Source organism: Emericellopsis cladophorae, assembly GCF_022114955.1.
Source record: "Emericellopsis cladophorae strain MUM 19.33 chromosome Unknown NODE_114_length_25263_cov_114_254427, whole genome shotgun sequence".
Taxonomy (NCBI): domain Eukaryota; kingdom Fungi; phylum Ascomycota; class Sordariomycetes; order Hypocreales; family Bionectriaceae; genus Emericellopsis; species Emericellopsis cladophorae.
The window spans coordinates 1-15,964 of record NW_026251039.1 but is presented as its reverse complement, the minus strand read 5'-3'; the positions used below and the strand labels follow the sequence as shown (position 1 = coordinate 15,964).

The 15,964-nt window shown below is 48.9% G+C and overlaps 3 protein-coding genes across 3 annotated transcripts; 2 read left to right on the top strand and 1 right to left on the bottom strand.

Moving 5' to 3' along the window:
* Nucleotides 1–9,930: 9,930 nt before the first annotated feature.
* J7T54_002681 (uncharacterized protein) lies at nt 9,931–10,588 on the top strand (the record flags this gene model as incomplete). The annotated part of the gene is made up of 2 exons (XM_051510506.1): nt 9,931–10,076; nt 10,303–10,588. 2 exons carry the CDS (start codon nt 9,931–9,933, stop codon nt 10,586–10,588), a joined length of 432 nt encoding a protein of 143 aa, XP_051358601.1.
* Nucleotides 10,589–10,981: 393 nt separating this feature from the next.
* J7T54_002680 (fad binding domain-containing protein) lies at nt 10,982–12,808 on the bottom strand (the record flags this gene model as incomplete). The annotated part of the gene is made up of 2 exons (XM_051510505.1): nt 10,982–12,682; nt 12,743–12,808. The coding sequence occupies 2 exons, from the start codon at nt 12,806–12,808 to the stop codon at nt 10,982–10,984; spliced, it is 1,767 nt and encodes a 588-aa protein (XP_051358600.1).
* A 1,698-nt stretch (nt 12,809–14,506) lies between these two features.
* On the top strand, nt 14,507–15,679 carry J7T54_002679 (Pth11-like integral membrane; the record flags this gene model as incomplete). Its single annotated transcript, XM_051510504.1, has 3 exons — nt 14,507–14,967; nt 15,022–15,062; nt 15,132–15,679. 3 exons carry the CDS (start codon nt 14,507–14,509, stop codon nt 15,677–15,679), a joined length of 1,050 nt encoding a protein of 349 aa, XP_051358599.1.
* Between the last annotated feature and the right edge of the window lie 285 nt (nt 15,680–15,964).

The window sequence follows — 15,964 nt, the reverse complement described above, 5'->3', positions numbered from 1 at the left end:
ATAGCTGGTCTTATTACGTGCTATCCACGGGTTGCCTAGAAATAGGTCTTGGCTGAGACCCGGCACCACGTAGGTAAAGACTTCTTCTTCGAAGCCGTAGATCTTTACTATTAGTATTACGACCCCGTTGCTTTTTCCTTACTTTATCTCTTCGGAGTATCCCCTTAAGGGGCGGGAATACTCTTCTATTAGCGGGAGGCTAAGTCTTATTATAAGGTCTTCGCTTATAATTATATAGTAGTTATAGCTAGAGTCTATTAGGGCTTTTATAGCGTGAACGCTATTTATTCGTACTTATATATTTAACGAAGAACTACCTAATAAACTCTTAAACCTTTTCTAACGAGCAATCTTAGCTCTCGTAGGCCCCGACGCCCGACTTTACTTTAGGGCTATGCTTTTCCCGCCGTAGTATCCGGCTCTTTATCGTCCTCGTTATCGCTACGAGACTCCTGTGAGACCGCGGCGACCCTTAGAGACGGGCACTCCCGTTTAATATGGCCCTCCTAGCTATAAGACTAGCACGTGATTAGCTTCCGCACCCGGACTTCGGAGGCGCGGCTACCTCGCTATGACAGGCGGTTAACGCCGCTTATTCGGACGTCGCTATCGCTATCCCTAGGGGTATACGCGTGGTTCGCCTCGGGTGCGGCCCTCCTGCGGGGGAACTACGTCCTCGCGCCCTTATCGGTACTTTCGAGCTTCTATATAACCCCTTGTACCCTAGTGACCTAAGCGCTATAGTTATCCGGGAGATCTACGGGGACGAGTGCGATACGGAGCCGCTAGCTTATCGCACCCGATAGGAAGGCGAGGCGGGCGCTATCGGTCTAGAGGCCGCCGCTAGCTTCCGTTAGAATACGCTCGAACTTGGGTAGGAAGGCCGCGAAGGACTATGCCTCGCTTTACTTAAGGTTACGTAGGGTCTCCGTAGCGCGTGTGCTCTGGTTCGGATCCGCGTAGCACCGATCGAGGTAGGCTAAGAACTTATAGGGGTCCTAGTCGGCCTATGCCCCTACTTTATAATAGGCCCGCACGATACGCTGCGCGTTGGTGTCTAGGTAGCTATTAATAAGGTACTAGCGTTCTCGCTATGAGTCGAAATAGTTCTAGTCTAGCTCGAGCTTATCCTTTATCTAGACTCTCTAGAGGTCGTAGTCCTTAGTATTACCCGAGAACTTTAGAGGGTTCGCTAGTAGCTTCCTTATAGGGTGGCCGCTAGGTCTTCGCTCGGGGGGCGCCTCGGTCGGAATATTAGCCTGAGTTACCTCGTCGGCCATTATATCGATAACGACGGGGGGGACGGGCATAGGATATTCAGGCGTGTCTTATTCGGGAGCCTGTGAAGGGGCAGGCGTTACGAGCCTGCTATGAATAAGCTACGAAAGCTCTACGATCCGCTCTTATATCGGCCGGAGCGAGGTATTTACTTGCTCGGTAACTTATATAGTTACCTACGAGGGTATATTAAATGTTTATTCGTTAGATATCGCAGCTCGTGCTATACGAATACGCTACGTCGTTAGATAGATCATTAGATATATTATAGGCTAAGCCCTATTAGAATAACTTAGTAGCTTAGATTAAGTCTATCTAACGATAAGGTAGGAAAAGAGAAAGAGGAGGGAATTTACGGTCCCCCTTTCTTATGAAGACCCTGCGAGGTCTGTGCGTCCTCGTGGGCACGCGTCACGTGCCTGGGTGAACTGGGCCGGGTCTTGTACCCAGCCACTAGCAACTAGTAGAACCGTAACACTAGTCGATCTCGTAGATCTTCGATCCCGATAATCGTAGCGAACTTCTAATATTACTAGTTTAGCAAGCTCTTAGTCAAGCTATCTACGATTATCTATTTCGTTAGAACCTAGTAGACTTTAATCCGCCCTTGCTAGTATTCCTAGCGCAGCTAGTGGCTATGGATATTAACGTGCCGGAGCTTTATAACGAGCTTCTTGAGATCGTTAGTTATTAGCTTCACGGTCTACGTGTTATCGCATTCGATAATAACGGTATCTATCAAGCGCACCTAGAGTGCTTTAAGCAAACGGCTTATAAATATAGCTTCTCGCGCTGCCGCTAACGCCGCGAGTAACTCGGCTTTAGTCGTGCTAGTCGTTACGGTCGGCTATTTTAATGCCTTCTAGGCTATCGAGCCGCCGTATAACTATATAATATACCCTTAAGAGCTCTTACGGTTGTTGCGATTGTTAGTAAACGAGGTATCGCTCGTATAGATAAAGATATTAATATACGGCCTTCCTCTAAGCCTGATCCTATAAGTCCTTATCCTATAGAGATATTATAGCGCCCGGTCTACTACCTCTTAGTGGCTTTAACCCGGGTTATGATTATACCTTGCGAGCCTAAATAAAGCAAACGCTATATCCGGTCTCGTTAATACGGCTATAAATAGCAGGCTTCTAACCTTCTTTTAATATATTAGGATTATCTTCGCGGTAGCTTATATGCTCGATAGCATTAGCTCGGTCTCGTTTATCGGCGTATTCGGGAGCTTCGATAGATCTAGTTTAAATTAGTAAGCTATCTTATTAATATACGAGTCTTAGGTCAGCTAGATTAATCGCTTAGCTCTATCCCTGATAATATAAATCCCTAGGAACTACTATGGCTCTCCTAGGTCTTTAATCTTATAGCGGTCTCGAAGCTTTTATATCGTCTCTTCGGCTTCTGCTATTACCGTTAATAGAAATACCTAGATAATATCGTTAATAAAGAAAAAGACAATCACGGATCCTTTCTATATCGTATAAGGCTCTTACGGTACCCGTTAAAAGCCTTATTCCTCGAGGGCTTTCGTAAGCTCCTTCTGCTATAGTAGTAGTAACTTTCGTAGGCCGTAGAGGGCCTTATATAGCCGTAGCACTCGTCCGTAGCTTTTAAAGCCCGGCGGGGGCCGTATAAATACTAGCTTATTAAATATATACTTTATAAATACGTTTACGGTATCTATCTACTATAGCTCGAGGTCTTGTTCTACGGCTATCGCTATTATGATCCTAAACGAGTTCGTAGCTAACGTTATTACCCTCGTTAGTAAGTCTCCTTTAGTCTGTTAGTTACTATATATAACGAGTCTCGCCTTATATTTAACGAGATATCCATGCTTATTAGTTTTATACGTAAATACCTATATATAGCCGAGGACCTGCTAGTCTTTAGCTTAACTCTAGGGTACCTCCTCGAAGGTCTGTTTTTACTCGTGTAATTTAAGATAATCCCTCTGAGCCTAACGGAATTCCTATTTAAATAAATAACCCTTAAGATCGCGATATTTTTTTAGGGCCTCTAGTAGTTACCGCTTATGAAATTTCTTCGGCTTAAACTTACGGCTAGCTATAAAAGCGCTATAGATCGGATTATTAACTAGGATCGGGATAAAGTCCTCGAACCTACCTTTTTAATCCTATTAATCGCTAGATTAGTCTAATAATATCGGTAGCTTAAAGGGTACCTTTTTCTTCACCCCCTCGGCTCGAGCTATCGGAAGGTGCATATTAAACGCTACCTCTAGCGGCGGTTCGAAGTCTTCTAAAGGTAGAGGCGTGATATAGACCTCTTCTAATTACCTCGCTAGCTCGAGATTATTATCCTTATTATATTCGTTATCTTAGTCTTTAGGATTATCTTTATAATCGGGTTCGAATTCGATAACCGATTTGTTAGTTTAATCTACCTCTGCGATCGTCCGTTCGTGCGTTCTCTCGCTCTCTAATAGCTAGATCTGATAAAATAGCTCGTTAATACTCGTGAGCAGCTCGGGTGTGGTCTTATCGCTATCGAAAAACGTGCCCTTATCGAATATTATATCTCGTGCTAATATTACTTTTCCTTAGTGTGGAATCTATACTCGGAAGATATTCGAAAAATCGTAGCTAATAAGATAGCCTATATGAGCCCTTCTAACTACGTTACCGCCCGGGGTGCGAGGCCGCTACGCCCGATACGCTAAGTCGCCGCGAATAGGACGTCCCCGCTAGAGAGGATAACCCTCGTATACTTAGCCGCTTCCGAGAAATATTCCCTAAGAGCTCCCCTTATAATAACCCGCTCTTACGAACGCTAGGGAGTAGCTAAAACGCCGGCCCCTCGCCGCTCTTAAAGGGGGTGGATATCTTCTCTACCGACGAGGCCTTAGCGAACCTTTAGGACGAAACTATTCGCTAGGATAAGGTTTGTTAGACCGTATACCGGTCGGTATTATATCGAGAACGCCGCCTTCCCGCTCGCCTATCGCTTAAGGTCTAAATCGTAGAATACTAGATTAACTCTAGCCGGCGATTACTATTCCGGGATAAGATCTAGGTCCTTAAGGGCGTTATTAGAGATAGCGAGGACGATACGGATAAGCTACGCGAATAAGTAATATAAAAGATTTACGAAGCCCCGTTAGTCGGCTACCTAGGATAGGATATAACTTACGAAGCGGTAGCGAGGAAGTTCTTCTAGCTAAAGATAACGAAGCTAGTACGTAGGTTTATTATAGCGTGCGATACTTACGGCCGGAACTATATCTAGAGGGAAGTAAAATAAGGTCTCCTTAAACCCTTATTTATCCTAGAGTAACCCCGTAGCGACCTCGTAATAGACTTTATTACGAGCTTATTAGAGTTAGGGTTAGATAAGGTATAATACCTCTAGGTGATTATAGATAGACTAACGAAAGTAGTTACGCTCGAAGCGATAAGTAATATAACTACCGAGGCGTGCGCGTAGTATTTCCTTATATACTACTACCGTTACTACGGAATACTAGCGTTTATCGTTAGCGATAGAGGGACGAACTAAATAAGAAGATTCTAAAAGAGTCTTTACTAACTTATAAGGGTAACGTAGCGTCTAAGCACCGCTTACTATCCTTAAATAGATAGGATTTCGGAGAGGAATAACTAAGAGATTTAGGTTTACTTTCGTTATTATATCGAATAAGCCTAATCGAATTAGTTAGATTAGCCACCCGTAGCGATATTAGCGCTTAATAATAAAAAGAACGCCGCTATAATAGTTAGCCCTTTTTTTTACGAATACGGTTAGGAACCCTCGGCGATTTAAGTACTAGATAACGAGGCGAACGAGGTATAGAGTTTCCCCGAACTCGTTATAAGGGACTTTATCTCCCGGCTAGGTAAAGTAATAGACTTCGTATAAATAGCTATCGCCGCTATATAATAACGCGCTAAGGACGTAACTAACTTATATCGACGACTAGCCGAATAATTCGAAGTTAGCGATAAGGTATAGCTAAAAATAGCGAACTATTATACTATAAGGCCGAGTAAGAAGCTCGACGCCCTATATTATAAGTATAAAGTTACTAAGGTTATTAGCCCTCTAATAGTCGAACTAAGCGTTCCTTTTGCGATCTATCCGCGTTTCTACGTCGACTAGCTATAGCGGGCGGGCCTAGACCTAGTGGCCGGTTAATAAACTAACGATAGCTAACCTCCTGCGATTATAATTAATAAATAATAAAAATAGCTAGTCAAATATATCCTATACGCACGAAGTAAGCGGCGAGGCCGCGGGCTATAGAGGGAGTGCCTTATAAAGTAGAAAGGCTATTCTAAGCTAACCTAGGAACCGCTATCGAACGTTACGGATATAGCCGCGCTCGACGAATTCGAAGAAATTTATAGATCTATAGAATTTCACGATAGTCCTAACTAGAGCGTAGCGAGATCGTAATAACTACGTAAACTTTCCGCTCTAAATATAGCTAATTTTACGATATTTTTAGTTAACTTATAGGCGGGGGGGGAGGAACTTTATTTAAGGCTATACGGCTATAGCCGATCCGCCGGGCTACTATAAAGAGACCGTATACTAAGCTTTTTCTTAAAGAATTAAAGAATAGAAATCAGCCCCGAAGGGTCCCCTATACCTAAACTATAGCTATACTATATCTAGGCCCTAGGGGCCGCGCCCTCCTCCTCGGACTTAGGCTCCTTATTAAAAAGATTATAACCCTTAACGATAAGGAGTTACTAACGGGTTAGCCGGTAACTCGTAAGGGGACCGTAAGGATATAAACTTATAAGATACTCGTAGATAGAGCGTAGTATAGCTTTAATACTAATAAGGCGGTAGTTAGCGTTAGGGGCGGCCCGGGGGTACTATTATAGGGCGCGCGTAGCGCGCTCGCTTATAGTAGACTATTTACGCGTTTTTTAGCTAGTTAGTATATATTTATTATATAAGGATACGGTAGACTTATAGCGGACCTATCGCCTAAGGTAGTACCCGCGGCCTTTATAATAGTAATAGCGGCTATAAACTCTAGGGCGGTAGGGATAGCCTTAAGAGCGAGCTATAGAAAATATATATTAATAGTACGAGGGACTAGTGTTTAGAATCTTTAGAAATATATAAACTTATAGAGATATACTCATACTTAATATTAGTATAATAATAGTACTTTTTATTACTAGAGTCTACTTAAGTTAGTAAACTAACTATACGTAAGTCGTAAGAAGACTTACTCTTAACGCTACGGTAGGGCGTAGCGGAGGGGTTAGCTATAAGGGCATAGAGGTAGCGAGAGTATCTAGAGCGTATAAGTAAGGTTCCCGTATCTTCCTCGTACTCGTATATACGGGAGCTTACGGCGGCGGCTAGGGGGCGCCTATTTCTTACCTAGTAGCGGTATAGAAGGGGGAGGAGATAACGAGGACTACTACCGCGCGTTAGTACTATCCTTATTAAGAACTCGCACCCTAGGGTTATACAATATACGCGATAGTTATACTTAGAGCTACGAGAGCCCTAGGCGGCGCCTTTCTTACTAGTAGCTACTACGTATGTATATTAGCTATACATCGTCGCTTTAGTATCGAAGTCCTTACTAAGGGCGGGAGAGGTAGCGGCGGTAGCGGCGATAAAGATTTAATTAATCTATAATATTAGTAAGGCTCTTAGAGTGGGCGTAAGCGGCGCGTAGGGACTACGCGCGCGTAGGATTAACTCATAAGGGCCGGCGGGCTAATTAACTATAGCGCGCTATATATAAGGTTAGTAAGGAGGTTATAGAGGTATCGCGGGGCTACCGCGGGCTATTAAAGGTATATACCGGTATCGAGAAATAAGGCTAAAGGAGAGAAAAAATAATAGGTAGGGAAGGCTACGGCCGATATTATTATAGCCGCCCTTAGATTTATCTAAGGTTAGCTTATATTACCTTTACCTTAGCCTTATTTCGCGAGGCTAATAGGTGTATATATAGGACGTAGCTATACCGCGCGGGGTATTACGAGAAACCGCGGATCTACCCGGAGTGCGAATTATTATATACGAAAACCTAGGATATACTCCTAGCGGTAAGGCACCCCGTAGCTATCCCGACAGGCTACCGTAGGCTAGCCTAGAGTTAGTAGGGAGGTAATATTACGGTTCTACTAGTTATTAGCGGCTAGGTATAAGACCCGGCCTAGTTCACCCAGGCACGTGACGCGTGCTTACGAGGACGCACAGACCTCGCAGGGTTTTTATAGGAAAGGGGGACCGTAAATTCCCTCCTCTTTCTCTTTTCCTACCTTATCGTTAGATAGACTCATTCTGAGCTACCAAGTTATTCCAATAGGGCTTGGCCCATAACATAATTAAAGTCGATATAAAGATTAAATAAAGCTACCGAATACTTACCTCGCTATATAGACCTAGTATATTCGCTACGAATACGCTACGTATACGTGGATACCGAGGACGGTATATGTAGAGAGGGGCGTTCTATTAGATATATATTATATACTAAGATTATTATAGGTATTAAGGGTGGCTAAAGCTACTAGCCCTATAGCTAGATATAGCTCGGGAAGCCCCGATTAAGTCACGTGTATAGGGGCGCACCGAGGGAAGACCTTTCGTAGCCGAGGTATACTTCTAGGAAGATTAAGAGATTAATATAGTTACTAAGGTGTTACGACCCGACATGCGACCGCATGCGCCTCTCACGTGCCCCCTATGTTTTTCTACCTATTAAACCACCCACGTTTATCATACGTGCTATAGCTCACGGCCTTACCCTAAGCCTACGCTCTCGTATTAATATATAGCTCATAGGATTACGATATTCCCGTGAGCCCTCGCTACTATAACTAGTATATAAGAAGCCTAGCTTTACTATAGTTAGTCTCTACTAGCTCTCTCTAGCTATGAATATAACTATTTACGTAAGATCTACTATCTCGTATAAATTATAACCCGACCGCTTAAGTCAACGATATCCTAGTATACTTAGTTTATAAACCGACTTCTATTCTACCTACCCGGTAGCTAGTTTAGACCCGAACGTCACATAAGGACCCCGTACTCGTAGCGATCTAGCTACGCCCTTTCGAAATTATGCACCTTATTACTCTTTTTATTAAATCTAGTTTGTTAGACACATATTACATACCCAGGTTGTTGCAGGCATTAGGGGTGGCTGAAGCGACTAGCCTTGTGGCTAGGTGTGGCTTAGGAAGCCCCGATTAGGTCACGTGCATAAGGGCGCACTAAGGGAAGAACCTTCGTAGCCGAGGAATGCTTCTAGGAAGATCAAGAGATTAATACAGTCACCAAGGACACCGTACTCGCAGCGATCTAGCTGCGCCCTCTCGACATTGTGCACCTTCTCACTGTCTTCATTAAACCTAGTTCTGGGTTTCTAATAACTAGCCCTTAAGAGTAGGCTATACTTTAGCTATAAGCGCTTCTATTATTCTCTTTTATATAGGACATTAAAGTTAAGTCGAAATATCCTCTAGTACAAGAGTAAACCCTTTACTACGGAGTTAGCGTTCGATATCTTTAACCGCCTATATATTGGTTTACTCTTCTCGAATATCCTATAGTATAATGTTTACCTTCCTTTGCTTTACGTTACGTAATTTTTGATGCGTATTCTTATACGGTTTAGATCGTGGCTACATCCTCTATAGCCGGCGTCGTATCTTTATAATCTATAGACCGTTCTTTATAGTTAAAACTTGCTCCGTTATTAGCTTAATAAGCCGGCGTTAATTTATCGAATACGCGATACTATACGACTATGTAATAAAGGCTTGGTTTAGAGTTTCTCCGAGAATAATAGTAAATATATCGGTAATTCTCCTTATAACCAACAAGAAGCTCCCTGTTTCCAACGTAGCAAGCCATTCCTGGGGCCCCGAGCAATGCCGTTCACCGCGCACTATGCGTTTTACGTCGATCGCGTCGGCTGCCGTTCTCGCGTCTGCTACTTTGGCGGTCGTTGTCCTTCCCAGAAACATAGCACAGAGCGAAAGCAAGCAGCAAACCATTGATTGAATATACCAGGACCAACGTGTTAGAAAGGCGCGAAGCGAGGCTGAAGAGGCGTGACAAGGAGGCTACGTGCAACGCCCGCAATGTTGCCTTTGGGAGGTGCTTTTTCGGCCGACGCCCAGGAGTGGCTCGCTCTCTAAGAAGAAAAGGCTGGACTATGTCAATGCTGTCAAGTGTCAACAGCAGCTTCCCGCGCGCACTCCCGAGAGTGTTGTTGCGCTTGGTGCTTGATCCAAGGTGCGTCGATGGCGCAGCCCTGCGCAAAGGATTCACAGCACTGACCACATGCACTCTATATGACGACTTTGTCGTGAAGCACATCCAGCAGACCTTAAGCATCCACTACTCTGGCGTCTTCCCTCCCTGGCGCCGGTTTGTTTACATATATGAGAAGGCTCTCCTTGAAGAGTGCGGCTACAAGGGACTCCAGCCATACTAGGACTGGGCCAAGTATGTCAGCGCTCCCGAAACTCGCCCCTCTTCAACGGTGACGACTACAGCCTCGGTGACAATAGAAACTATGTCCCCCACGATGGGCCTGTCATTATCACTCCTGAAGGCGTTTCGTGTGATCCTATTCCTTTGCCGACAGGCACGGGGGGCGCATACGTGATAACTGGTCCATTTGTCAACATGACGGTCAATTTCGGTCCTGTGGGCGGCATCCAGGGCGGCGCTCCTCCCGGCCCTGGCGGTGGCTTGGGCTACAACCTCCGCGATCCTGTGCGATCTTGGTGGTGCCATGATCATCCGCTACGCCAACTACTCGACAGCTCTCAGTACGTCCAACCGGGCCTTGCCACAAACGCGCATGAGATTTGGTATCACGCTTGGCGTAGACAGACCTGCTCTTGAAGCCTGATATCTAACAGGACCGGCTTCTGTCCGAATGTGTGCCTTACACGCCCTCGATTGGCTCTCACGACAGGATTCATTACACGATCGGGTAGGCGACGCCTCCCTAAAAGCAGCTGCAACCTATACTGTAAGCTGACCCAACAACAGTGGCGACCCTGGAGGTGACCTCTTCACCTCCCCTGGATACCCTGCCTTCTGGGTGCACCATGATATGATGGACCGCATGTGGACCTTTTGGCAAGCAATCAACCCCAACAAGCGCCATTGCGAGTTCAACGGCCGCCCCTATGGTCACAATACATGGGCCAACAAGCCGCCGCCCCGAAAGGCGTCGCTGGAAGGTCCCATTGACATGGGTTATGCCGGTGGCTCAACCGTCATTGGCGAGGTCATGGACACTTTGTCCGGTCCTTTTCGCTACTTCTACCTCTAGTCCAGTTTCAGCAAGCTGTTCGCTATGCTGAACCATATTGCACCACCTTGCTCAAGAGAAACTCATTGTAGGGACTGGTGTCAAACAAGTGAGAAGGGACGTCTGCAGTAACTTGGCAGCTAGACTCGTACTGGAAGCAAAGAATGGCCAGTCCCTCGGAAGCACATTGTGAGCTCCAAGTTGAGCGCGGCCCAGCGTTTGATTCAGGCTGGCACGCAATCCTTCGGGAAGAAGAGCACAAGAGCGCAACTTCAAGAGACATGGGAACTCGAGCCCCGGCGTGCCGAGCTCACGGGTCATGCAAGAGACAGAGAGAGAAGAGAACATGGTTTACTTAGGATATGTAGTGTCTAATATTAAAGTCCCTGCTTCTGCAAGCCACATGCGTGATGTCTAAACCCGACAGAGCGGTCCATCAGGTCTCTCCTTCCACTCTTCCGAGCCAACACATGTCGGACAGTAAAAGACATGGTCGGGGTCATACTTGTTCTTGGTGGCCAGATGCGCCACGTAGTTGGATCCGTAAAACGTGTCCTTGTACTCTGGATCATGTCGGTCGCCCTCGTTCATGTAACCGCCCGTGTTGGGCGCCAGCTTCTTCGTGGCGGCGCCTTTGACGAAGGTGATATCGTCGTTGACATATTTGCGCAGCTCGTTGCTCGCGGTCTTGGGCACGCCGCGCCCGGTGACGAGCGCAAAGGATGACGTTCGCCACGCGGGGTGGAGACCAGAAGTCTCGTCGTCGGCGTCTTCAAAGTTCTGGCCTCCACCAACGAGGAGGACGACGTTGGATGCGTATTCCGAGGCGTCGCCGCTCATGACTTCGACGGCATCACGTACGCGTTCGTAGTCCTCCACGGCAGGGCGGTCAATCAAGCGTGACGTGACAATAGACGTGTCGCCAGTGGGGTCGTACAGGCCAGACTCTGCCTCGTAAAAGGACCAGTAGTCGGTGTAGTTGCGGAAGCTCTCGACGACAAGGAGGCGATCCTTGAAGGGCTCGAGCAGAGAGCGGACAGGCGCGAAGCCAGCATCCGCTTCCTCTTGGGTCTTGCCAATAGTCCAGAAGCCATGAGAGTAGCCAGACTGGATCTCGCCAATAAAGGGGCCTGGGAAGTTGCGGAACCAGTAGGCGTAGCCGGCAAACCCAGCATCGCTCAAGTCGGGGAAGTTCTGGATCAGCACGCTGACGGCGTCGAGCAGGTCTGCGTTCTCGGGTGTCTGCGCATAGGGCGCGATGGCAAGAGAGTGAAACGTGACAACGTCGACGTTGGGATGTGCCTTGACGACGGCGCTCAGCGTGATACCGTAGCCAGGACCACCGCCACGCATCGCCCGAAACAGATCCGTGTTCTGGCAGTGGTTGGCGGTGACAACAGTCCCGTCGGCCAGCATGACTTCAGCCTCGAGGATCTGATCCGCTCCAAGACCATAGTTGCGCGTGGCAGGCCCGTGGCCACCACCAGATGCCCAGCCGCCAATCGCGCCGACAGAGACAGCGCCGCCGCCGACCACAATCGCGTCATTGGCCTTGGCCACCTTGTAGACATCGCGCCACTGGTAGTTGCCGTCAATGTGGATGGCGCTACCCGTCCAGCCAGACTTGGTGCAGCCGTCCGAGGGCTGGAACGTTTTTTGGAATTGAATGTCGTTGCGGAAGTGGCGCAACCAAACCTCAAGACCGCCATAGCCGTCCGATCGAGCCAGCAGATCGTGGCCCGTGCCAGTGACCACGAGGCGGATGTTCTTGCGTTTTGCATACGCCAGTGTAGCTTCGATATCTTCCCGTGTTGTCGCATTGACAGCGTACGTCGGGAGGGGACCCAGTAGGCATTCCCCGGGTGTCTCGTCGGCGGCGTAGTCGACGGGCGCGCAGGTGATGTTGTACGGGTACGGTCGGCCAATGGGCTGGGATGTCTGGAAATCCTGGTCCGACCACATCTTGGTTACGTAGGCGCACTCGTCCAAGTCCTTGTCGGGCCCGTCGTAGCAGGACCGCGCAAGGGGCTGGCTCTTGATGAGCTTGTTGCCGCCGAGGAGCTTGTCCAGTCCGTCCCAGGAGCATCGCGACGGCCAACATTTGTCGCCAGGGACCTAGCAATGACGATCAGCGACATATTTGGGCATAAATGGGTTTGGAGGATGGTGACTAACGCATCTGCACTCCTGCGCGGCGGCGAGTGTCGACCCCAGCAGCGAGACAAGTGGGAGAAAACGCATCGTGTCGGTTGGAGGGCGTAAGAGATCTGCAACTTTCCTTGACCGGTGTGAAGGCTTCCAAAAGTGTTCAGCTCACAACAGCCCAGACCAGCATTCTTATTTCAACTCGAAGCTTCGTGGTGGACACCGACACACGTGGGTATCCCCATGGGTTTGAGGTCAGCGAATCCGATCATCTTACGCTATTAGGCAGGTAATCGTGTGGTATCCCACTGACCAGGGGGCGATGTCGAAATAGAATTACAATCATGGGCTTGCCTCTATGCAGTTCATCTCGCGGACATACCGCAGCTGCACCGTTCGTATGGAATGACAAGGTCCAAGTCTGGATTCAGGTCCTTGAACCTGGAGGCCAAGGAGGCGAGACATTGTCCGTCAACCCGAAAACTAGCCCGAGTCCAGCCCCGAATGCATGAAAAAAAAAAGGTGCGAGGGAATTCTGGACCAACGGCGACCACGTGCAAGGCTTTTCCATGCAGCCAACTGCATATGAGCCGCCCCCTTCATTCGACCGCCAATGTTGCCAAGTCTGCATGAGCTGGGGTCGAGCCGCCAAGCAGGGGTCGAGCCGGGGAGATGCTGTGACAGAGCCGTGCCGATAAACTACTGCAGCGTCTCCATCAAATTGGGAAATTGGTCCGCTGGACTATTTTGTACGATTCGTCGGGCCGGAAGATCGCGTCCACGACGGGAAAAGGGTGAGCAGGTCTTGGTCTTGGCTAGCTGGCTGGAAAGAGCCACGTCTACGACTTTCTTCATCAAGCTGACACATCCGTTGCAGACTCATTGTAGCGCGACTCTGAACGAACGAGAATGGACCGAGGTTTGGTGGCTGTTGGAGGGGTACTGTCCTCTGGGGCTGAGCATAGGCATGCCTTGAGCTGTGAGCAAAAGTCCGTAGCCCAGGTCAGTTGATATTATTATTACCGCAGAAATAGCCATGGGTTCGAAAAGTGGCACAGCGTGCCACTGTCGAAACCTGGGCCGCGACCTCGAATGCTTGCAGGAAGCTTGGCAGAGGATTCGCGCCGCCACACACCACTACAGCAGACCAGAGTCCAGACATGGTTGACAATCTTCCATGTCCTCTTCAGCCCATCCATGTCCTCTTCAGCCCATCCATGTCCTCTTCAGCCCACAGAGAGGTCGTCATGCTTCAACGGCTAGAGCGTGCCAACGACTCCAAGTGTGAGGACACTGACTGTAGAGAAGAGTGACTCGAGCTCTGTCGGTCCCCTTGAGCTGCAAAGAGTCCTGCGGGTATCAGCAGGATCTAATAAATCCCACATGCATGGGACAGGGCCGAGTCTCCGAGCCAGCAGTATCAGCAATGCACGACGTATTGATGACGGCCTGTCATGTCAAACCTTTTGAGTCTTGACCCTGCAAATTGCCCTGATCCTCACCACGGGCGGCCAGTGCAAGGATGCTGCTTGCAAACAGGTACATGGCGTCTCAGACGCATCTCTGCTGCAGCTGCACTTCTGGGTCGGCAGCGAGGCCTGTCGCCACGAATCCCCTTGTCTGGGGTCCTTCTGCACATGCCGTTTGGGAACTGTACCTGCAGCAACGCGGCAGGAAAGGGGGATACACGTAGTAATTAGCCGTTCAGGATGCAATGTGTCGCGGAGATGCGGATGCCTATAACAGTTCCAGCCCCCCCTCCAGTGTCATTGACTAGTGGGCGCCACGAACAAAATGTCCGAACCAGACCAGCAGCTCCCGCCGCCGCCGCCCGACCCAAGTGCTCCCCTCCAGGGCGCCGCGCGAACGATTGACCGCGAGGGTCTCCTGGCTATCATCTGGGTGTGCTTCAGCGTAGCCACAATCTTTGTGGGTGTCCGCCTCAGCGTCCGGTGGCGCCAGAATCGCACCTTTCTTCCCGACGACTGCTGGGTCATCTTCGCCTGGCTATGCATCCTCACCATGGCCATCCTGCAGACGCAGCAGATGAATGCGCTGTGGTACACAACGTATCTCATTGCCGGACGACTCGATTTCACCGACGTGGAGGGTATCAGCCAGATGCAGATTGAGCTGAAGCGGTGGCAGTTTCCCATCATCAAACTGTTCTGGACGACGCTGTGGGCCATCAAGGCGAGCTTCCTGGCACTCTTTTACCGGGTGATTAGGCCGTTGCCCGTGCTACGAAGGCTCTGGTATTGTGTCTGTGTATTTTGCGCGCTGGCTTACATTGGATGCTGGCTGGCCAGTGCTCTGACCTGCACGCCCCCGGGTCAATATTTCAAAGCTGGTATGTGACTGCCATGTGTCCTACTGCTTGGCCCCCTTCCACGCGCAGGCTCTCGCTGACATGCTGCAGGTGGCTGCGACTCGGACAGAGACGTTTGGATGCAGCGCTTCAACGTCCTCTACTCGACGTCCGTCGACATAGCCAGCGATCTCATGATCATGGCACTCCCCATCATGGTCCTGCCCTCCCTCCAACTAGACAAGCGCAAGAAGATTGGTCTTGGTATAGCCTTCAGCCTCGGTTTCATCATAATCGCTGTCGCCATTGTCCGCATGTCGCAGGTCATCGTGGGTGATCAGGTCGACCTCGTCGGTCTCGCCATCTGGGGCGCGGTCGAGACAGCGACTGCCGTCATTGTGGGGTCTCTGCCCGCTCTCAAGGGTGTCCTGGCCCGGTCCATCAAGAACTATCAAACGACCAGGCGCACGGGCGGCAAGTATGCGACAGGCAGTGGAAGTATGCCAATCAATGGATATGCGCAGGGGTCCAGGGGGAGAACAGTGCACATCACCAACTCTATTCCGTTGGATGATGTGCATGAAAGCAGTCACGTCGATGGCGGTATTTTTGTGCGCAAGACATATGAGCAGCATGTAGAGCAGAAAGCGCTGTCATGAGAGAGAACAAGTGAGCATGCCATTTGATAGTACGAGACAGTGAAGTGGTTTTTCATGATGACCTTATCTGTGTAGGGTTGGCGAGTTTTATCTGTCACGGTGTCGATCCAAAGCTGACACTGTGAATCGAACGGCGCCGCATCTACGATAGTCCGAAGATCCCTTTTTCTACCGGCGCCCTCTGTCCATGTCAGAGGGTCGCAACTCATGTCAGACCGAAAAGGGGTCGGACCGCGGTGACTAAGCAAAGAGGGGTCTGGAGATGGCTGGAATGAAGGAATGAGC